The sequence below is a fragment of the Rhagoletis zephyria genome, unplaced genomic scaffold (genome assembly GCF_001687245.7).
Source record: "Rhagoletis zephyria isolate East Lansing unplaced genomic scaffold, Rhagoletis_zephyria_1.1 Rzeph_scaffold_06766, whole genome shotgun sequence".
NCBI classification, from domain to species: domain Eukaryota; kingdom Metazoa; phylum Arthropoda; class Insecta; order Diptera; family Tephritidae; genus Rhagoletis; species Rhagoletis zephyria.
In genome coordinates, this window is record NW_016163849.1 from 10,998 (window position 1) to 34,445 (window position 23,448).

General features: G+C 36.3%; 1 protein-coding gene across 5 annotated transcripts; it reads right to left on the bottom strand.

The window, feature by feature from the left end:
- Nucleotides 1–1,884: 1,884 nt before the first annotated feature.
- Nucleotides 1,885–23,429, bottom strand: Exn (Ephexin). Of its 5 annotated transcripts, none has more exons than XM_017629414.1 (9): nt 23,339–23,429; nt 6,049–6,449; nt 5,661–5,914; nt 4,431–5,483; nt 4,171–4,372; nt 3,609–4,108; nt 3,020–3,511; nt 2,747–2,951; nt 1,885–2,683 (listed from the first exon to the last, which is right to left on the bottom strand). In XM_017629414.1, the coding sequence occupies exons 2-9, from the start codon at nt 6,368–6,370 to the stop codon at nt 2,520–2,522; spliced, it is 3,192 nt and encodes a 1,063-aa protein (XP_017484903.1). In that variant the 5' UTR covers nt 6,371–6,449; nt 23,339–23,429; the 3' UTR covers nt 1,885–2,519. The 5 variants fall into 5 exon arrangements, with proteins under 5 accessions (XP_017484903.1, XP_017484901.1, XP_017484902.1 ...); XM_017629412.1 differs by having other exon boundaries at nt 6,049–6,484; XM_017629413.1 differs by having other exon boundaries at nt 6,049–6,484; nt 23,335–23,429.
- Between the last annotated feature and the right edge of the window lie 19 nt (nt 23,430–23,448).

The following is a 23,448-nucleotide window of genomic DNA, read 5'->3' on the forward strand; positions in this document are numbered from 1 at the left end:
TGTGTTGGTTTACCAGTTGCCGCATCTCCGATTTGAGATGCCAGATGATTGGCCGGAATCGACCTGACGAAGGTGGGTACGCTTTTCTGGTAGAATAGCCGCTTCAGCTGGGAAATTTGGGCGGGTTTCCGCAATAAATCCAGCGGAAATAAATTGGCAGCAACAGCAGTGATAAATTTGCTAAACCTTTACCATTATCTCATCGCAATCGCGATGTTGCACACTGTAGCCGGCGCAGCTCAACCATGAAGATGGTTACCTTCTCGACCTTGACCTGCAGTCCGTTGCTATTGAAGTGTAGTATCTTCATGTGCCTTGGGAGACTGATCGTGATAAGTTAGAGCTGCTTTGGGGTGTGGGGGTATTGGAGTCATGTTGGTCGGGTGTGCTCCGGTGAGCCGTGGAAGCAGAATTTGCTGTATGGCTTGAGCCACATGGGGCCACAGATGATTCGGTCCTCTCCCTATGTGTTCTAAGACCTGAGCAAGTCTTTAAGTAACTCCATCCGTTGCAGGTGTTGAACTTAACTAAACTAGAGTTTGGGCATAGTTTTCTCCGGCATATGCAGCGGAAATAAGTTTCTGGTTCGGGGTTGCAGAGCAGCCTTGCTGCTAGGTGTTGCCCTATGGACGTATAACTATTGGGAGATTTCACTGATCTGAACAGGGTTATATTGTTTTTCCGCGATTGGTCGGGTAAAACCCGAATCCTTCCAGTACGTAGAAACGGTTGTCGTGAGAATGGCTTACCGTTCCTTCATCAGGGGTACTAGCTGTTGCCAACGCGCAAAGGCCCGTAAGTCTTCCGCAGAATCATTCATTTAAATTTTTTGTGTTTAGAAATTTATTTTATTTTTCTTTTTATTTTTAATTTCTTTTTTTTGAGTTTTTTTAGTGTGATTTAACTTTAGAAAATTTGTTTTATTTTTGTAATTATTTAAATTTACACATTTTGTTTTAAAAAGAAATATATATTTTTAAATTTTATATAATTTTTGAGGAATTATTTAGTTTTTATTTCTATTTCTTTTTTGTTATTTAATTTTCGTTTAATTTTTACACTATATTATTTCAAAAAGAAAATTTTATTTATTAGAAAATTACTTTTTTAATTTCAGTTCATTTCTAGGAGCTTATTTCGTTTATATTTTCTTTTTTAATTTATTTATATATGTACATATATTTTTTAAATTTAATTTTATTTTAATTAAAAATTTTTTAAGATGTATATATTTTTTTAATGTTATATAATTTTTGAAGAATTATTTAATTTTTTTATCTTTTATTTTTTATTTTATTTATTTTTTATTTAGTTTTCGCCAAATTTTTAGAATGTATTATTTCAAAAAGAAAATTTTCAGCCTCATTGCGAGAGTTGTGTTCAAGTCGTTTTTCGAGAGTCGAATCGTTTATAAAATTTCATGTCATTGCCTAAAATTTCGGGTCGACAAGTGTATTAAAATGGGAAAACTTGGCAGCACTGCATAGTTTTCGACGATTTTCTTCGTTACTTATTTCAGCACGAAAGTAGACAATGCCAATGTTGTCGAGTCGTACAATTTAGCGTAATTTACGGCTTACGCAATGAGGCTGTTTATTTTTTAGAAAATTCTAGAGATTATTTCATATATATTTTCTTTTTTAAATTATTTGTACATATGTACATACTTTTTAAATAAAATTTTTTTTATTTTAAAATTTTTTTGTTTATAAAAATATATTTTTTTACCGTTTTTATGATTTTAATTTTCTTATTGGTAAAATACATCGTTTGCAGATCTTCCGAAAGACTCTTGTATTTCGAAAGACTGGGCTGAGTTGAAAAACAGTTGCAAGAAATGCCCAGTAAATTCATATTATACAGAAAGAAGAAAAAAAGCGTATCTATGTTTAATCGTATTTAGTTACATACATACATATATCATGAAGATGTGGAGATTTATTTATATATATTTCTCAATAGTCATGTAAGATTTTAAATCAAGTTCTTAGAGTTAGGTTTATCCTCCTATAAATTTAATTAATAATAATTTATAGTATCTACATTAATTTCTATCGGATTAAAGATATTTTTAACAAAGTATTTAAAACGTTCAATTTAACGCACAAGATACTCCGTTACAAGTTATATTCACCAAACTTTACTTTTTCATCTTACCTTATAAAATAAAAATAATAATTTTTCTTATAACAACCAACTTTTATGTACACTTTCATAGGCGTATTCATATTTTTATCACATTTTTTAATAAATATTTTATAGAATTTTTAGACAACGAAATTTGGTCCATTATTTTCATATTATTGGTTAAAAAGTCATACTTGTATATGTATGTTACAACTTTAACCCTTAAATATACGTAAAAAATATTTTCTAATAAATGTATATATATAAATTTAAAAGGCACAAACACATCCTTTGCACGCCCAGTTTTGTAAAAACCAATTTATGACCACGACGAACGCCTTGAGATACTATGCGAACTAACTATATGTAGTATCTTCACCAAAATTGATCACCTACTTGCGCTTCTGCGACTCGAGATATGTGGCTGTGAATGTGAGCAACCGTTGGCGTTGCTTCAAATTGCGTGCGCGCACATGCGCTGAATTCACCTCTTCCGTATAACTGCCTGGGAACCAACCGATAACGCCATCACGTATGCGCTCACCCTGATACCAGCCTAGAAAGGGGCAACCGTTAAAAATAAACTCATTAGATTGACTATAATTCCATTCCCACTTACCGTCTGGCAGTTTCCGCGTCACATTCACCACATCACCCACCTCCAGGCTCAGCGCGTCTGGTTCTCTCGTCTCGTATGCGTGCTTCGTTATCACCTGCGGACAATCCCAGGGCGCGTAAAGCTTTTCGCCAGGCGTCTCTGGCTCGGGTGGTCGAACTGCTTGCAACCAACGTTCCTGTTCGGAAACTGATGGGCAAGAAAGGACCTGTCGAACACACACAAAAAGGTTTATATGCAATTAATGATTTTAATGCTCTGGTGTCAGCGACTTACTAGCTCCACAGTCTTGCGTTCGTGATTCTCCAGCAAGGTCATCAGTATTAGATTTTTGTGCGTCTGGCTAATGTCCCGCAGATCACCGGAGGAGATGGTCAACATGTTGCGTGGGCAATAGTCGAAGACTGCGTATTGTTCCTCGCCTTTGCGCTTCGTTAGTACGAGCAAATCGGAGAAGAGGAAGGCATATATTGCCACTTTGGAGAACTTCTTGCCAAACGTAAGTTTAATATCGTCCCCACGCCAAATGAAATGCGTCAACTCACCACGCTTCACTAGGAACCGTGGCTTTGAACCGGATGCAGGTATACCCATTGGCGCTATAGCTAATGCGCGTATCGTTGAAGGAAATTCCAGCTGTCGCGCTATACGTTCGATCTCGTACGCCTGCTCACAGCGATTAGCAGCTTCATTGCACTGTGTCACAATCTTATTCATAATGGCTAGCGTCATCTTCCAGTTTTCGTATTCGTCATCGTTGGGACTGACTTTGCTGAAAACNGGCTTCATTGCACTGTGTTACAATCTTATTCATAATGGCTAGCGTCATCTTCCAGTTTTCGTATTCGTCATCGTTGGGGCTGACTTTGCTGAAAACGGCATCAATGAGTAGCGGAAGACGGGTGATACGTTGCATTGGCAGCATAAGAAAAGAATGCAGATTTAGGCCACAGCAGGTTGGACTCGTTTCAAGGAGATGCAGATTTTGCGCAAAAATGCCGCGACTCTCCTTCAGTCGTCGCAATGTTCTATCCATACGACCTTGGTGTTCGCAAAATGAGATGTACACATGGAAATATTTTTCAGCGACCGCGAAGATGCGTCTACTCAAACCGATGAGCATAATGTTATCTTGCCAACAGGACTCCATTGCAGTGAGCAGCTTCTCGGAGCATTCATGCACGGGCACAATGTAGGCAAACAAAGCTTTGCGATCACGCGCGCTCACCACATTTGTGTCGCGAAATATAGGATGATTCATAAAATGACTACGCAGCAAGTTCAGCGATTTCAGATAACTCGCTTCGGAGGTGATAATTTCGAATTTCGCCTCCTGCAGGCTGCGTTCACGCGGCGTCAAAGTGGCTGCGAATGGCAATGAAGTTAGTTAGTTGCAATGAATGCACAAATAGCAATACACCACTCACCCAAAATACACGAACTGATAACCTCCGGTATCTCGCTCCACAACGTACGTGATGGCCCATTCTTTGGCTCGATTAGCTGGAAAGCGCTGGGTCGTTGATGTTTTTGAACACTCGCGCGCGCATCGCTATTTGTACTATTCTGCCCGATCTCCTCATAACCATCCGTCGAGCTGTCATGTCCCTCCATGTCGCGCGTTATAGACTGCAAATAACGTTTGATATTTTAATACAAAAATGGTAGGCTTATTCAAGCAACTTACCTCCAGCTTAGCGGCGCTGTAGATCTGATAGAGCGGCTCATTCTGGAACATGCTGTGTGGCAGATCATCGCCTAGCGTGCCCTCATTACCAGTTGAAACGCCTGAACTGCCGCTCGAGCTGGCCACAGATACGCCGCTGGTCTGATATAAACCCGCTTCGGTGTACCAAGAATTTCCATTGAAAATCGAGGAACCACTCTGACTCGTCTTACTATCGTTCAACGAAATCTCCGACTCCTGCAGCATACCGGTTGTGCCATTTTTGAACACGCCACACTCGGCATACCAAGACGTGGTCGAAGAAGCGACGGGTGGCGGCGGTGGTGGATCCTGCGGACGTATACCAATCGTGGTGCGCCGCCGCTGCGAATTAGACGTCTTCGCCTCCTTTTTCGCCTTACGCGCAACCGTAGAGAATTTTTGTGAATCGGGTGTAGGTATTATGGGTGCCGTGGGAAGATCTCCGGACGAGGCTTTCTCAGAAAAACCTGAATCTAACTCGCCCGAACCACCGTAGGTGGGATCTTCAATGTAAAATGTGCTACGTGTAGGCGCCAACGTCGATAAATTTTTCATATCAAAAGTGGAACCGACTAGACTTTTTCGCAAACGTGACTTGAAACTCTTGACCGACTTGGACTTGGAACGCAATGTGGTGCTGGTGTTAGACGTGTCGGCTCTAACATCCGTTGGACTATTTAAATGTTTTTCCGAAGCGCTAAGCTGTTTGCCCTCTGCGGCGATCGCGGGCGGACTATGGAACTCGGTGTTTTCATATAGATCTTGATCTTGTGAGGGTGTGGTCGTCTTTTTTACATCTTTTTGTGGCTTGGATTTAGTCTTTGGTGTATTTTCATAAATATTACCACTCACATAGAATTGGGTGGAGTTTTCGTAGAGCTTTTGCTGACTGTCGCCGTACTTAGAATGTGCGCCCGTAGACTTCTTACTAGAGATGAAATTCTTGAGCTTGCGTACAATGGCGTATACTTGATTTGTGGCAGGGGGTGGATCAGGAAGTTTCACATTGCGTATATCCACGCCGCTGTCATGCTGTTGGGGAGGAGAAAAACGACGGATTAGTAAAGAGCAAAGAAATGGTGACAGTGGAGGAATTTTACTGGAATTGAAAAAACAAGTATGGAGGAACTTGATATAGCAAAGTTAGGAGAGTAGCGGGCTAGTGATCAAACTTGTTGTACATTATATAATATAATTGTGTCTACTCACATTCTTTGTATTCTCATCCACCTCATAGATATCATCGGTATCCGTGTCGAAGGAGTCATAATCGTCGGATGTCGCTAAAGTGCCCAGACCATGCATGGAAGCCGAGTATTGTTTACCACGCTGCGAGCCATTCTTCGCCAGATAGGGTAAGTCTTGACTGAACCGCAGTTGGTTATTCGAGCCTTGCGCTGGCAGCGTGGAGTGCCGTTTATTTCCCAAAGGCGACAATGTCTCATAATAGTGATCGGAGTCATCTGCGTGAAAGAGGGAAAAAAATGAAAAAAAAAACGTTATGCAGTTTTTGTTACAAAGTAAGTTATTAGAAATTCCTTAAAATTTAAAATTTTATTTTCTTATTTGTAGCCAAAACCTCATTTGTGGAACCAACCTATAAAGGTGCTCACAGTCATCGTTTGACGCGCGCCATCTGTACAGCGCGCCTCATCAACGGTGGCGCGCACAAACGAAAGGCGACCGCAACGATCTCTCCGCCTGATCGCTTCCTGCTCAGCTTCTGCCGTTGTATTTTGATATATAGGTTCACTGATGTCATTATGCTCGCTAATGGTGCTATTCAGATACAACTGACTGGCTGGACAAGTAATGTAAACTTCACCGACAGCACGTGGTCGACGCTTACGCGGCAGCGTGCGCAATGTATTGCAATTGCTTTCACTCTGGCTGTCATTCGGCTGCATTGTTGCACTCATTTTATAACTGTGTTCATTTTATATGCACTTACTTATTTTAATTAAGATTGTTCGATTTTTTGTTTTCAAATATTGTTTGCTATTAAATTAATTCTGTTTTAGTATCGAATTTTCCTGCCGATTGCACATTTTGTTTGAGGATAGGTTTTGGTTTGTTCAAAGTACATAGTGATAAAAGCATTTTGCATTAGAGTGGAGCGAAAAAAAATTTTTTTTCAATTCCAAAATTCTAATAGTGCGGAAAATTTTAGAAATTTTTGGAAATTTTTTATGACCAAGTTTCGAAAAATCTTTCAAGTTTTGGTTATTTTATATTTTTTTTTCAAGATTATCTTGAAATATTTTTAGTAGTAGTATGCGGAGTTTTTTTTTACATTTTTTTTCTTGGAAGTGTCACGCAGTTTTTCCATACAAATTATGTTCGATTTTTTTTTTATGGAAAACATGCGTAACACCATCAAAAATCTTGAAAAAAAGTATACAAGTACCATAATTTAAAAGATTTTTCGAAACATGAAGGCTCTTGGTTTAAAACGGTTCAATGTGATCATGTTACGCAACTTTTACGCACTCTTAGAATTCCGAAATCGAAATATATTTTTTTTTTCGCTCCACCCTAACATGCACGTTTGCAAGTATTTATGCAGGCCAATCCGGGTCAATTGAACTCCTCTTTGGCATCCTCTCCGCGTTTAAGCTCAAGACTTTTTGCGCCTTAGCTGTACTTGCATTCATACTTATACATAAATATCTACATATGACTACAATTTATGTAATTCTTCGCATTTACACTCACTTATACGAAAGAAAGTGCACGCTCAGTAGGTTCTGTCTGACGCGAAAAGTTCAATTGGTTAAACCGACAATATTTCTCAATTAAAATCAATTGCCAACTCAGTGTGTAACACTTTTTCGTTTCAACGCACAGGCGTTTTTCTACTTTTTTTATACTTTAGGAATTAGGGTGATCGGTAGTTTTTCAAAATAGATGTAACCAAATCGAATATATGTACATCGTTTTTTCAAGGGTGAGAAGCACGAATGCTGTTCATTGCCTATAGACTTTCTTCAAAATCACGGTTCCCGTTAAGCTCTCTATGCAAAGTACGAATATATAAAAACTTTGGCTTTATTTTCACTTCAAAAATGTGATCTCCATAACCTTAAACCTATGCATTTTTTGCAGATGTATTCTCAGATTGTAATGTTATGCAAAATATTTATCTTTATTCTGTCCAATCTTTTTCTCCTATATAAAATTATGCCCATTGTTTCATGAAAATCCTCAACAATAAAAAAAATCGAGGTGAACTATTGAATAGTTGATCACCCTAATGCGTAATATACATAATTATCGTGTCTCAACCGCCAAAAACGCGTAAGGGGCCTTTTTCAAAATTTTCGTTTTTATGCCCAAATGTTCCTAGAGCATCTAGATGCATGTTTGATAAAAAAAATTTTGAATAAAAATATTATACGAATTATTAAATTAGTATCAACTCGTAGTCTTTAGCAATGTTTTAAAACCACAAATGCATTGTAATTTTGTAACTCTAAGTAAACTCGTTTAAAAAATATATTATTTCAAAACGAAATAATTAATAACACAAATGATTGCACAAACATCATTTCTCAACCCACTTTCAACAAAAAAAACACGAAAAATGCATTTAAGAAATTATGCGTAAACAATTTTTAATAACCCTTGTGCTCCATGTATTTGGCGATTATTTACTTTGCATAACAATTCCAAAAGGAAAAAAAAAATATGATATTTAGCTATTATCGCATCAGCTACATAAAAGCCGATAGTTAGTTATGTCTAGGCCAAAGCAATTTAGCATTAATTTAGTTCACATTAATTGCGTATTAATATGTAATCAGCATTTGCGTTATTGCCGTTTTGGTGCCGGACCGTCGGTCAATCGAAACTATTTTTTTTTTATGCTAAAATTAGCATACAAGCTGGATTGGCATGCAATCGATATTGATTTGATTGTAAAACTGGGTGTTCTTCTATTTTTATTCATAAATTTTTCTTAAAACATCCACCAGAGGGCGCAACAGTGAATATTTTCACATTTTCTTTGAAACCCATTTTCGCAATTTTGCAAACTCTAAATTAATTTTAGACCCATGGTTTCTTCGGCAAATTTGCTTAGAATTACGCGTAGAATCCTTCTGTGCTATACGCGCATAATACAAAAAAATTGACCCGCCCTAATGTATAAATGTAGGTATATATTTCTTTTTAAAACCGTTTAAACTAAAAACAAGTAATTTTTAAGCAAAAAAATACAACCGACTTCAAAGCTCATATAAAAAGTTTGGAGTACCGTTAATTTCTTCATAATCTAATGAACTAAGCCACATTAGTATGGGACCACCCTCCAGGTACCAACTTTCCGATACAAGAATTATAGAAAACACGTGGCTCAAAGTTATCCGGTAATAAAACAGACAAAAAATATTCCGATGAATTGACAACCTTCCTTCTTTTATTAAGTTCTGTTAATTTGATTAAAAAAATAATAATTAAAATTATCTTAAAAAAGAAAGTATTAGTAAGCTAAGTTTTTAAAAATCAGATTAAATAAAACACATTTTTTTAACTTATATTCAACAATTTTATGGAGCTTGAAGCCGTTGGATCGAAGCCCAGTTGAAGAAGTCTGATGAGGAGACGTGGTGATCTCCGAAATAGCTATAGCTTCTACCAAAAATGTAAATTGTGGTTTTTTCACTAAAAATTTTCTTAAAAAACGGCCTTAAGCTCAATAAAATTGTTGAATATAATTGTTACAAGGCCATAAATAACAAAAATTAATTTTTTTTTAAACGAGAAAATCTAAAAAAAATTCAAATTCCTTGTGAAATTAAAAAAAGATATATGTTTACTTATTAAAAATTTTAAATAAAAAGAATGTAATAAAAAAATTCCAAATTCCTTGTGAAACTAAAAAAATATTTATGTTTACTATCTGAAATAATATAATTCGAAAAGAAAAAAAAAAGAAAACAATTTAATAAAGCACTAAAAATTTATTAAAAAACGAAAAAAATTTGGTTTGAAAATTAAATCCAATTAAAAAGAAAATAGTTTTTTTAAACAATAAAATCTAAAAATTTAAAATAAAAAGCATTTAAAAAAATTCCAAATTCCATAAGAAACTACAAAAAATATATGTTTACTTTTTGAAATAATATAATTAGAAAACTAAAGTTAAATTAAAAAGGAGTTACTAAAAACTAAATGACATCCAAAAATTTCCTTTTTAAAACAAAAAATCTAACAAATAAAACAGAACTAATTTAAAAAAGAACTAAAAAATTAATTAAAAAACGAATAAATATAAGTTTTAAAAATTAGATCCAATTTCTATGAACATTAGACAATACAAACAATAAAATCTAAAAAATAAAAGAAAATTATAGTAAAAGAAAAAAAAAATCAATTAAGAAGAAAAAAAATCCGCTTCCCTAAACCTTGAACTCCTATCTCTCGTATGGCACGCCATTCACAATGAAAGTTGACAAGGAAGCTTTTCTTTTTGTAAGACTATGGTGCCATAATTAAAAAAAAAAAACTTTCAAACTATCTTGCCTACTGTCATTCAATCGCCTTACCAAAGGCTTTCAACTATCTTAGAAAGAAATTCGCTGTAAAACTCTCGTAGTGCGCTGGGTGTAGCCACGCTATGAAACTGTCAAGGCTACAAGCGTTATTAAAATAATTATTATGTTAGTAAGCATATATGTATGTATGTATATAAATATGTACATAAGCACATGCAGATTTACATGCTTATTAGCAGCGATTTGTATTTTGTCCATGTGTACAAACTCATGTTAGCAGGTGTAATAAGTACATACATACATGATTGCACAGTTATTACATTACGCTGGTTTATTTATTATTTATATTTAAAACAGTGGCTTAATTAAAACTAAATGTTGCCAAGTTTGCATGCGTTTATGGTTTTCTACACAAGCGTAATTGGGTACAAAAGACAAAGATTTGTTAAATGTTGCTAAATATACTTAGCTCATGAGCGTAAAAACGAGAACATTTTACCTGGGAATCAACAACAACTAAAAAATCACCTTTGCAAAAAGAGCCGTGAAGCTGGAAGCAGCATTAAACCAAAAAAAAAAATAAAAATAAAGCAATAATTTTCAGCAAAACCACTAAGTTGCGTCAAAGCCCGAAATGGCGCTAGACTGTTCCAAGACAATGTTCATAGCAGAGGAAGAAGGGAGAGAGTTGGTCATTGCCATACAGGTGAGCAATAGACCGGTTCAAAATATCGACACCAAGTTGAGCTGCTGGCTAGTTTTTTTTTTTTGTTTTTATTTTACTTGGTTAAAACTTCAATACGGGCGTAAAAGAATTATTATATGCATCTGTGTGTGTGTGTGTGTGTGTGTGTGTTTACAAAAAGACAAGAGTTTTACCAGCAACAGTGGTTTTATGGGATAATTTCATCACGCATGCAAAATTATATGGACACATCCAATCGTAAATGCATACATACATATACATGAATACAAACTTACATAGAATGTACATACATACCTACTTATATAAAAAACGTAGCTTGAGCTTTTGTTTCTTTGCCTTACACACTTGTCTACTTCTTGAGTGGGATCATTTTCGGCTTGGTCTTTCCAAATGCCGGACCAAAATAAATACATAATACAATATACAGTATACGTACATATGTATGTACACGAACTTATCTATGTACGTACATAGTACATATATATAATGCGCTTACATATGTAGGTATATGTATGTGTGTGTGCTTTAACCGGATTTTCAACCAAGTTCTTTTCTGATTGTACTTTCCAAAATTTTTTTAATGATATCAGCGCTTGAAACGGAATTAATATCGGCATCATGTAACGGTGTTCATATTTTTTGATTACTATTGATGCAAATATAGGTACCTACATATGTATGTATACAGATGTATATTTCATCTATGCAATTTGCTGGTCGAGTACAAAATAGTTTTTGGAAATTACTAATCAAATTTCTTGTCATCTTTTCTTAAAGTTTTGGCTTAATGGAAATGGCGTGGAAGAAGACGTTCACCGTGTACTTTTTGAGTGCATTCAATTTAATCGGCAGATATACCAATTGAGATAAACACTTGAAGAGGGATTTACGTTACACTCAGTAGTCGAATATCTAATGAAAGGAGCCGTTGAATGGGCATCAAACAACGACACACTGGGCCTCATGAATAAAACTAAGCAGTTGCTTTTTTTAATTTCATTTCATTTTATTTCGATTGATACAATATTGTATTAATTCATTGAAATGATTGAAAAGTTTGAATTTGCCTTTTTAAACAGTTAATTCCTATAATTCAAATTGAATTTGAATTTTTAAACATGTGGAAACCCTGCTATACATATGTTGCTTATAAATAAACTCTTTCGATTAAAACCTAGATTGTAATAACTCATTTAACTTATAATATATGTAATTGTATTCGAATTTAGATTTCAAAAAGGTGGCAATCCTCCTCAAATACCTTAGAAAATTCTTCATATTCAAGCTGAACATTTCTAATGTAAACTCGACTTTTAAAAGAGGTGGCAACCCTCCTCGAAATATTTTCCAACTAAAACCCTATTAAATCCCTTTCTTCTGACATCCATATTGTGATACATATTCCAATTACCAAATTCCCTTTACTTCAAAAACCATTTGATTTTTTAAACAGGTAGCAACCCTCCTACATGTAGTTTAGAATTAAAACCCTCAACAAAAACCTTTCTATTGATACCCATATTGTAGTAATTCATTTAAAATAATTGAATTTAATTTTTAAACAGGTGGCAACCCATGTAAAACGCCTCAGTAATATTCTAAATGTTCAATCTGAAGGTTTCTTAGCAATCTTTCATTTGACAGCCATATATAATTTTTTCAGATAGCTTGCAAATAATTAATTTAAATTTGGCTTTTAAAATTGGGTGGCAACCCTTTCCAAAATATTTTTAAACTACAACTTTTTTAAGCCCCTTGCCATTCATTCTTTAGTATAATTTTCAAATAAATAATTCCCTTAATTCAAGCTGAATCTGATTTTTTGAACAGGTGGCAGCCCTCCTCCATGAGTATGGAGTTGATTTTATATATAGCTATACCAAATTTCCAGTACTCAATCACAAACATTTTCTGAGATATGCAGTATGAAAAATTTCGTTTTTATGGAAGGTGCCACGCCCCCTCGTCTAATCGAGATTTAATCTATCCTATATTTTAAGTTGTGCTAAATAGCACCTGTGTACAAAATTTCATGATCTAGGCAAAAAGCTACCTACATACTGAATTTCAAGCACATCGGACGAAAAATACGTTTTTTTCGAATAGATCCGCCATGCTACACTTAATGGGAAAACCAAATTTTTTTTGTCCTTGACATAGTGATTGCTGGAAGCTATTTATATACACAATTTCATGACACTTGCGACTTGCCGTTCGATATTACCCGTTACAAAGAAAAGGGACTTCTCTTTGTATAATTAAATAGTATAGAATAGATAAGAGCTAGAATTTAGTTAAAAGGTTTGTATGTATTCACATTGTACTTTATGTAATTCAAGCAAGTCAAAAGACTAAGAGATAAATAAATGTTTAAAATAGTCTTTCACTTTAAACAAAATGTAGCAAAACCTATTAGGTGTAGCCCTGGACTAAGTACAGTCAACTGAAAAATTCAAAGCAATCACAGAATTCGAAATTTTGATATGGTTTTAAAGATGGCACAAAACCGAAACCGGGTTGTCCCCGAAACAAATTTGACAAGTTGGGCTTTGGCTACATTTCAATTACTATTACAAAAAACTAAGCGAAACAATTGACAGCAATAAATAAAAAGAATTCCGCATATAAAAACAAAAGACAATGGCTCACGCATCAAAGTCGTTCTTTCTTTTCGCAGGTACAAAGTTATTACATAAAAATATGTATGTATATATACGAATATGAAGGCAATAACAAAAGAAGAAAAATTAACTGCTCCTTTATGCAATGAAAACATCTTTATCTAGCCAAACCGGTCATGCTCCAAAAGTGCGTGCATGACAATGATTCTGTGACTGCGGCGGTGAAGGCATTAAGCTGTTTTTTTTTTGTAAATCTACATACAAAGTACATAAGTCATTTTATTATTTATTGTTTCTGTTGACATTCCACTGCCGTTGGCAATAATAAAAGCAAAACAATTTACAAGGTTAAATAAGATTATGAACTCAACGTTTCTGACATTTCCCTGACAAGCAAATCGAATGCCGACGAAGTCTTCACTTATGCGTGGTCAATTAAGCAGCGCTTTTACTGTTTTTTCTTTCAGCTTTTTCTACTAGCAATCCATAGGTTATCTGGCATTATTTTTGTGCATACGCGCATGCATATTGTTTATACTGAATTGCGTATTTTCAAAGTTTTTTTCGAAGTTTTGTTTAAACCATGAAATGCATTCGATGACTGCCGTTGAATCCATTCACTTGACTTGCTGCCAGTCAAGGCATTTCCATTTGCATTTTCATTATTTTTTGCTTGCATTTTCGTACTCATATTTTATTTTTCAACTTTAAACTCGCCTGTGTCTATGCTCATCCATGTATGTACATTAGACTGCATCACCACCCCATACAAAAAAAAAATAAAATCGGTACTGGTTTCTCATTGGAATTATAAAATCTATTTATAATTTAAGACATCCACCAAAATATTTCGAAAAAATATTAAGGTTTACATCAGCTGGACCGATTTGAAAATACCTCCAAAATGGAGTTTTTTATGAATCAAAATAGCTCACGTAAAACTTAATATTTGTTCCGAAATATTTTGGTGGACATCTTCAAATATATTAAAATTTTGTAATCAGGGCGGAAGAACCGCAACTTTTTTTGGTGATGCAGTCTAATGTACATACATATATAAATATAAATGTGGCAATTGCAATTAATTTCGAATGCAACAACGCAGTGTCGTTGCATGTTTACATTTATTGCTCAGACGAGAAGGTGTAAGTTATTTTACTATCTATGCTTATAAATGTACAGATATATTTTGTTGCTCATTTTTTAAACAACACTTTCGCCTTTCAGATATATATATATGTATGTACCCTTTATTTCTATTTAATTATATATACAAATGTACATATGTATGTATGTATGCATGTTAGGGTTCTACTGGAATTAAAAAACTTATACTCTAAGACTAAAATATTAAGATTTGCATGCGCTTGACTCATTTGAGAATATCTCCAATATCTCTCATTTATTTATTTTTAAAAGAAATATATTTATAAATAATTATATTACAATGCAGAGGTGCTAGCAACAAAGGCTATCGGCCTGTCATATTAGGTGATATAAAAAAAAAAAATATCTTCAAAAAATAATTTATGAAAAACCCGATATTTGGTGGTGTTTTCAAATCGCTTTAGCTCACGTAAATTTTAATATTTTCCTGAAATATTTTGCCGGAAGTCTTAAAATACTATCGAATTTTATAATTCCGGTGGAAAACAGTACCTTTTGTTTTTTGTATGGGTAGTGATACACCCTAATGTACATGCATACATTCCGTGGATCGTTAAAGCATTGGCAATCTGATATTTTTGCAGAAGTCACTCTACCCAGTTTAAGTATTTGTGCATTTGTAATGACTTGAAATCAATTTTCAAGTTAAACAACGAAACAAAATTGTGCAGGTTTAATTTATTTATTTTTTCGTTTGTTTTGCATTCCAAGATAGCGCAAAGTAAAATGTTTTCTGAAACCTTTAATTTACAGTATGTATTTGTAAGCATTTCTAGGTATTACCAACAAGGTTACAAAATGGTTCGGCAAGGAGGAGGGACCCAACTTTAAGTTGTGATATCATAACGGTTCCCCAATTCGTTGCCTAAGTGTACTTTCAAAAATAAAAATAAAACAAATATGTAAAATGCTTTGAAATCATCAAGTCTACCATAGACTAGATATTCACCAAACGCCAAATCTTGTTGAATGAGCACAAGCGGAAGGAAATGCCAAAACACGGCACTCGGGACAGCGACTGGATGCCTTCTGATGTCACCTCAACACCACCTACACGACGAGGCCCAGATGCTTCCCATCAATAATCATAACACAATGCTCTGTAAGCAGTTCCTAGTAGGGAGACGTGGACACTCGAATAAACACCTGCTTGCAGAAGGGCTCTCAGGAGCCACCTATACGAACTGACAGACGAAGTCCAGAAGTTCATAAAACAACCTCTGGACCGGACTGCATACCGACAGGCCATAAACGGCTTTCACAGAGAGTCGGTCTCTACCTCTGAGTGTCGGTTTGGGCGCACAACCGACCTAAGTGGACGAAGTGCCCAATGGGGGCCCGGCATGCGGGAATTCGCCACATGACTAACGGCTCCAGCTAACGCCCCTGTCCTTATGGACAGAGCCAGTGGAAGTTGCACACTTCCTGGGCCTCCCTTTGGCCGAGGCTGATGACAACGTTGTTGGACAAGCCGATCCTAGCAGGGTTTAGTAGCCGTTACAGCAACAACAAAAAGAACTTGCTATTGCGTACCGAGGGCCAACCGCTATTGAATATTGCTTGTACCAGGTTTCGAACCTGGGTTGCTTTGGTTGTAACAGCATACAAATTCCCTAAAGAGGAGTGATGTTGGAGTGACACTCCTTGGCCAGATATTAATCTGGGTCGTTCCTCTGTAGTAGACCTGACTGTCGTGGGAACGTATCGAACCTGAGTTTTGCCGTGTGGTAGTACGCATGTCTAAACTTTTACCTACTCATCAAGTAAATACAAATATTTATTTTATAGCTTAAAATTTATTCATTTGGCTATTGATGATATGTGTCTATAATAGTCGTATAGGCAGGCTATTGACCTTGTGGTGACTAGAGTGTTTAGCTTATGATCGTCATTATTATTTTAGAAAACCCTTCAATAAGTGCATGGTCACTGGTTATAATAACTTTATAAGTATACACATGCTCATATACCATACATACTTTTCATATATTTTTGCGATTATTTTTATGTAAACTTATGTCTGCGGCTTTTTATAGCACAAGCTACATATAACGGGTGATTTTTTAAGAGCTTGATAACTTTTTTTTAAAATTTGCAAAATCTCATCGGTTCTTTATTTGAAACGTTAGATTGGTCCATGACATTTACTTTTTGAAGATAATTTCATTTAAATGTTGACCGCGGCTGCGTCTTAGGTGGTCCATTCGGAAAGTCCAATTTTGGGCAACTTTTTCGAGCATTTCGGCCGGAATAGCCCGAATTTCTTCGGAAATGTTGTCTTCCAAAGCTGGAATAGTTGCTGGCTTATTTCTGTAGACTTTAGACTTGACGTAGCCCCACAAAAAATAGTCTAAAGGCGTCAAATCGCATGATCTTGGTGGCCAACTTACCGGTCCATTTCTTGAGATGAATTGTTCTCCGAAGTTTTCCCTCAAAATGGCCATAGAATCGCGAGCTGTGTGGCATGTAGCGCCATCTTGTTGAAACCACATGTCANACAGCTGCTCAACTCAATTCGTTTGCTGAAAGCTATTTTTGCCATTTTTGCTGCGGAAATGTGTAGATTTTCGCACCAACAATTCGCACCTAACACTTAAATAAGCAGATGTTCATTCACTTTTAACAAACAACGATTTGCGCAATTGATTTTTACGACTGTTGCAACACAATGCTAAGATGTTGCTTTTAATTTCATATTGAAGTTTCCCTTTTCATCATAGCCAACAAATAAACAAAAAAAAAAAAAACAAAAAATAGAAAAACGGTGCTGATTAATTAAACACTTTTATGACTTATTGAGTGAACAAGTTCACCTTCAAGTTAGTACGAATATTTTCACTTTTAAATTCAAACTGTTTTTAGCTTCGTTGCGTCTGCGATTTGTGTTGTCTTACTATTTAGTAGTACATATTTTGATTTTAATTGTTGTTTGCTCGCTTTGTTATAATTATTCTACCAGTCTGTCTGAATGCAAGTTAATTAACAATTAAGCTTTTATTAGCTGCTTTGTCGGAAACTACTTTAGTTACGTTTTTTAATGCTGCTTGTAAGAAGTATTGCTCAAAACCAAAGATAAAAGTTGTAGTGTATGAACTCATTATAAGAGTGAAGTATATTTTAGTGAGAATGGGAAATATTTGTTGGAGCTAATCTAACGAAGTTATCTATAGACATTTATATACTTACTAGGGTCGTCGGTCGCACAATTTTTTCAGCGCCTTTTCCGAACGATCTTTCAGTACGTCTACATGAAGTGTAGATCAATGGAGCCTGCCTTGCATAAAATTGTTTAAATTTTAGATGAATATTTGAACAACAAAGATATCGAGGGAATTTTTAATAATGTGCTACTCGAGGCGATAGTAAAAGCCCTGAACAGCCTCGGAGTCGAGTAGAGAGTATAGTTAGGCTTATCTCCTGCCTCATCCTCGATAGCACTTTCGTAGCGGTACCCAGAAGGGGACGTTCTCTAACCATTTTGCAGGGTCGCCTACATAAATGGCGTTCTATAGGCTAAAGTAGCTGGAGAGGAGAAGATGTCGGAATATCGACTACTCTGACAACGTCGCACATAGAGGAAAATGTCTGGGCATTCGGAATGATCTTATGCAGGGGTATTTAAACTTATTCCTAATTGATCTTTCCTTTCACTTGCTAGAGTTTGCCAAATTGTGAAAATAGGTTTCTTAGCATTTTGCTGTAGCGTCGTATAGAAATGCTTAAATTTTATAAAAAAAAACATGTTATGAGGGTTTTTTGGTACGAGGAATCCATTTCTGCACATATCTTTTTCTAAAAACTTCCACCAGAGGGAGCAACAGTGCAAATTTTCCAATTTTCTTCGAAACCCATTTTCTTAACTTAGCAAACTCCAAATTTATTTTAGACCCATGGTTTCTTCGGTAAAATTGCTTACAATTACACGTAGAATCCTGCTATGCTATACGCGCATATTCAAAAAAATTGACCCGCCCTAATGGGGATACATTACAAATGTAGCTGCTTTTAAGGTAAATGGGAAGAGGTTGTTCAAGGGAGCGCGGCCCCTCCGATTCAGCATTAAATATATATTAAGAAAAATATGTAAAAAAGAACACAAAGTCGATGTTAAAAATGATGACCGATCACCCTAGTGCCCTTCCACCTACGCATAGGTGCTCAACTGATAAGTGGGAGTTAGATAAGCTGTGCTACAATTAAAATTAACCCAATTAAGGTATTAGAATGAGTTCATGTTTACTTGTGTACATTGTAAACATTTATATATATATTTAAAAACGAATATTATGTATTGTAGAACTGAGTTGGCAACTGTGAAATTTTATGTCTTTATGTGCATATCTTTGCATAGTAGTTACGCTTGCCCCAAACTTTTTTACTCTGCACAAAACTTGAAATTCGAAAAAATACTAACAACAACAACAACAATAAGCATAGTAGCCAACAAACAATGATTCGATTTAAATATAATCCAGCAAGTGTGCCTTTGTTAGTGTCGAATGCGGAAGCCGGCTTTGCCGCCGTCATAGACACGATCACTGAACTTAACGTTCATTAATTTTTTTTTTGTTGTGTACATTTGTAAATAGGTGGGCTTTTTTTTTGTTTGACTGCTTGTTTATTTGTTTGCAAATTGCCTTCACCACTATCGGTTTTATGCGCCGTTTTTGTTAATTTTTCGCATTTTTCATACATAACAAAAACACAAAACACGCCAACCAGCTAGCGAGCTAGCGAGCCGTCAAGCGACGTACATACAAAGATATTTAGTATGCAGCTTTTCCGCAGCGGTTATGGTGGTGGTGTTGCGGTAAAATATGCAGTTTTTCCGGCTATGCGTTACAACGGTAATTTTCAAGCTTTTCATTATGACAATTATAACACTCAGCTTCTTGAAGCGGCAGCGCGCGACTTAAATAATTCCTAAACGAAATTATTGAAAGCGACGAGTAGACGTAGACGATGAGTATTTTAATACTAAAATACAATGCAAAGTTTGTTGCGAAAGCAATATTGTCGGTAGTTGGTGTTGGACATTTTTCACTCGCAAGCGTACACTAAAGCACCGTTTTTTATATTTTCAAGGTTCTTTATTTAATTTTTTTATTTTAATTTTTTTTTCATTTTCGGATTCACTAATACTGGTTTTTGTTCCTATCAAAAAGGTTTATTTACACTCGTCCATAGTTGGTTTGCGCATATAAATATGTATGTACATATGCATGTATGTATGCTTGAGTATTAATTTTTTATTTATTTTTTTATTTACTAGCTTTTTTCGCTTGCTTTGTATCGCTTCACATTTCGTCATCGCGCAAACTAAATGTTCAACAATTCGAGGCGTTGAAGTTACCTTTGTGTGCTCGCGGTCGCGCTCATCGCTTCGAAGCTTAAAGGTAGCAAATTTATTTATTTACGTATGCACGAGTGCAGAGGTAACAATGGCCAACAGCAGCAATAACAACAAAGATTACAATAGAAAAATTACTATGGCAACAACGGTAGCCGTCACAGTGTAATCCATTTCAACGCTGACGGAGGGTTTCTGCTTAGGAGGGCATTTCAAGACAAGAAATTTTGTTAAAAAATATTTTGTAATTTAAAGCATCAAATACACTTAACGATTATAATATTAAAAATAACGGAATAGAAAAAATTAATATTTTGAAAGAAAGCTATCTAAGTTTGTACGAAATCGGACCATAAATACTGCTTTACCAAATTTCTCAACTCCTGCGCCACCTATCGGATTAACTCATCTTTTGTATAGCATTGTCATCGGGTTCTGAGCCAATTGTGAAGTTTCAAGTATCCAGGTCATCGGGAAGTTGGTCGAAAATTGATTGCCAGATTTGCCCATGACGAAAATACTTACATACATACATACATACAGAGCAAGTTATGTAAATAAGCTTGTAAAAATTAAGTTCCATCAATTTTCTGGAAATGGAGCATCTCTGAGCTCAGTGAATTTTTAAATTACAGGAAAATGAAAAGAAGGATTTGATCTCTAGAAGTATTACTAGTCTACACGTTTGACCGAAGGATTGAATAACGTAACACTCTTCAAAGAAAGCAGAGCGATTAAGAAATTTCTCCAGGGAACAGTAGGATGGTTCAGAGGTGGGCGTAGCAAACATGTTTTACCCAAAATGAGACGAAGAGCAACCGTTACATTAACCAACGCTCCATCAATGTCTTGCATGGATCGAATAGTAGTTGATGCAGAGCATATAGCATCTTTACCAACCTGAATCCTCACTTAAGCCCACAAGACAACATATACTCAAAGCAGCACTTGATAGCATCCAGACTTTATTATGCGCATTTGCATTACATAGATATTAGAGAAATATTTAATAAGGTTCCGGGGGCGGAATATCTGCTAACAACTGGAGTCGCACTAAATTTTTTGTGGTTCATTTCCTCAGATTTCTGCAGGCATAAATATTTTTTTGGACAGCCAAACTGCGAAGCAGATGAACTTGCAAGGTTAAATATCTGCTTATCGAGAGTTTATTCTCTTCTTAAGAAGCGGGTTTAGGTCGAAATTCTTTCAATTTCTAGCTAAACTAAAGGAATACTCTCAATATTAACTGAGTTCGGACTCTTCTGCGATTTGAATTTCCTAATTATGAGAACATACGCGAGGTAAAAGGCCTTTCCGACAAATTGCTAATGTCGCTGCTGTCGTGGTGTTGAACAAATCTAGAGCATTTTGTATTTCCTTTGTCACTCTCTTGGTCAGGTTAGGAGTAAGCTGCGGTGTTTACACGATATAAAACGCTTTAATAGACCAAACTAACTGTTTTTTTTTAAGATAAAGGATTGGAATAAACATCCATCGGATCATGGATAAAGCCAGCCAATATAACTAAATCTAATCTAATTTCAAGGGACGTCCGAGCTCCATACCACAGATGAGGCTTTTCGCCAGGCATTCTTTTACTCGCGCTCAGCGATAACGACTTTTTGAGGGACATTGTCAAATTTCGAGAGAATATTAGGGCGGGCAGTAAGGGCTAAGCTGCTGGACTCCTTTTGCATCTGTCATCAGCATTCTTTCAAGCTCCTTCGTCCTGCAAGAGGCCACTGATGCCTTGGGCGATGCAGAATATAGACGAGTGCGGGCAACCCCTGCGTTTCGCCGCCTACTTTCACCTCATTTCGCTTCACTTCTGTGAAAATACAAGTAGACCCTTACCATCTCTGGAAAACCGTTAGCGGATAACCCCGACTCATGCTGACCCCGACTTTGGAGAGGAGTGCAGAGGTGCGACCATTTTCCTCTCCTTCAGTACTGCTTTGTGTGATGGTTGAGGTACCCCGAATCTATTACTATGCCACAAGTAAGGGATGCATTCCCACTGTTTTACGCCAAATGTCATACTCCCAATTCCCGAGCCACACGATTGGATTTTAGTCGCCTTTTAAGCAAGCATACCTTACTACGAGTACACTTAAGACCTTTTATCCCGTAGCAGCTATTCTCAGGTGCAATCCATAAATAATAATAGGCTAATAGGCTGACGGTTACACAACATGTTATTGTATGGCCGAGGTTCTCCCCCGAATTCTGACGTGCGCCCTGATGTTGTCTCGCAAAGAGGAGAGGCATACAGCAGGAGGTTTAGCACTATCTGCTGAGGGACGACCGCGATAAGAAATAACTTTTTCTTTGCTTTTGTTGGAAACTGGGCGCGATCCCAGGCGCTGACAGTGACAGGCATGACAATGCGCACTTCTAACCACTACACCGCAGCGCCCGGTGGATTCCAAATTCCCATTAAATATGACGTTAACTTTATGAACTAAGATTGTTGCGCGGTTGATAAGAATGGTTTTGTTTATTGCCGGTCACAGGCGGGACGATAAACACATGTCGCCGCGCCTGCGAAAGATTTCCCGCACACAAATGACAGAGGTTCGAAGGTAGGGCCTATCGGTGCACACCTTTCGCTGCTTAATGCCGTTAAGGGTATTAAAATATATAATGTTTTGACATAAATCGATTGCGCACAAAAAATGGATATCCAATTTTGTTGTTTAATCCTCTAAAAATGTTACGTCAGCGAGGGATTTAGAGACGAATAAAATTATTTTGCATTTAAGTGTGGACCACGAATATTTTAGAGTCAGATATCAGAGCCTGCTGGGATTTAAGGTATAACTTCTGTACTACCACTTCAACGCCTTTGGCATAAGTGCAACCAAACCGCTTAGTTCCCTTCATTGAATGATGCTGACTGACTACGGCTCTGGATCAAAAATAAAAATCGCATTTGTATGCCTGTCAGACTCGCTTGTAATCATGTTTGGTGGTTATTCAGTGCTGTTGCATCGCTGCGCGTCCACAAAAACTATTACAGCAACTGCATTTTTTTGTGTTGTATATTTGGAGCTTTTCGGCCGTTGAATTTTTTTGTTGCCATTGCGATAGCTGCTGTTGGCTGCTGGTTGCAGATAAACGGTTACTTTGACAATACAGCTACAGCAACCCGGCCTTTTTTGTGAACTTTTTTTTGTGCATTCATTTGACCCTCCAACGTTCGTTTTTGTTTTTTTTTTTTGTTTTTGTTCTTGCTTTAGGCTCGCATACACAACACCAAAAACAGGCTACAACCCAAATAGGCAACTTTTCAAATTATTTGCAATATTTGCGCATCAGTTGCTGGTATTTCTAAACACAAAATTTCACAAAACACCACACCAATTTGAATGCCACGCGCGTAGATGCATTGCGAAAAAGCAAACGATCACTCAAAAACACACAAAAGCCCAATGGGGACACACCACTGCATTTGACTGCGAAATGCACTTAGCACTCGAATGGAATGGAAACCTGTTAATAACTACTGATCCGGCAACTTTTTTCACTTTTTCCACACACTGACTCACTGCTTATTGGACCGATCCGATTGCTAAATGGATGTGAATGGGCGCGCGCTCGCACGTTTCAACGTCCTAACATTCGAAGAGGGCCCGTATGACTGAAAGCGCCGTTGTTT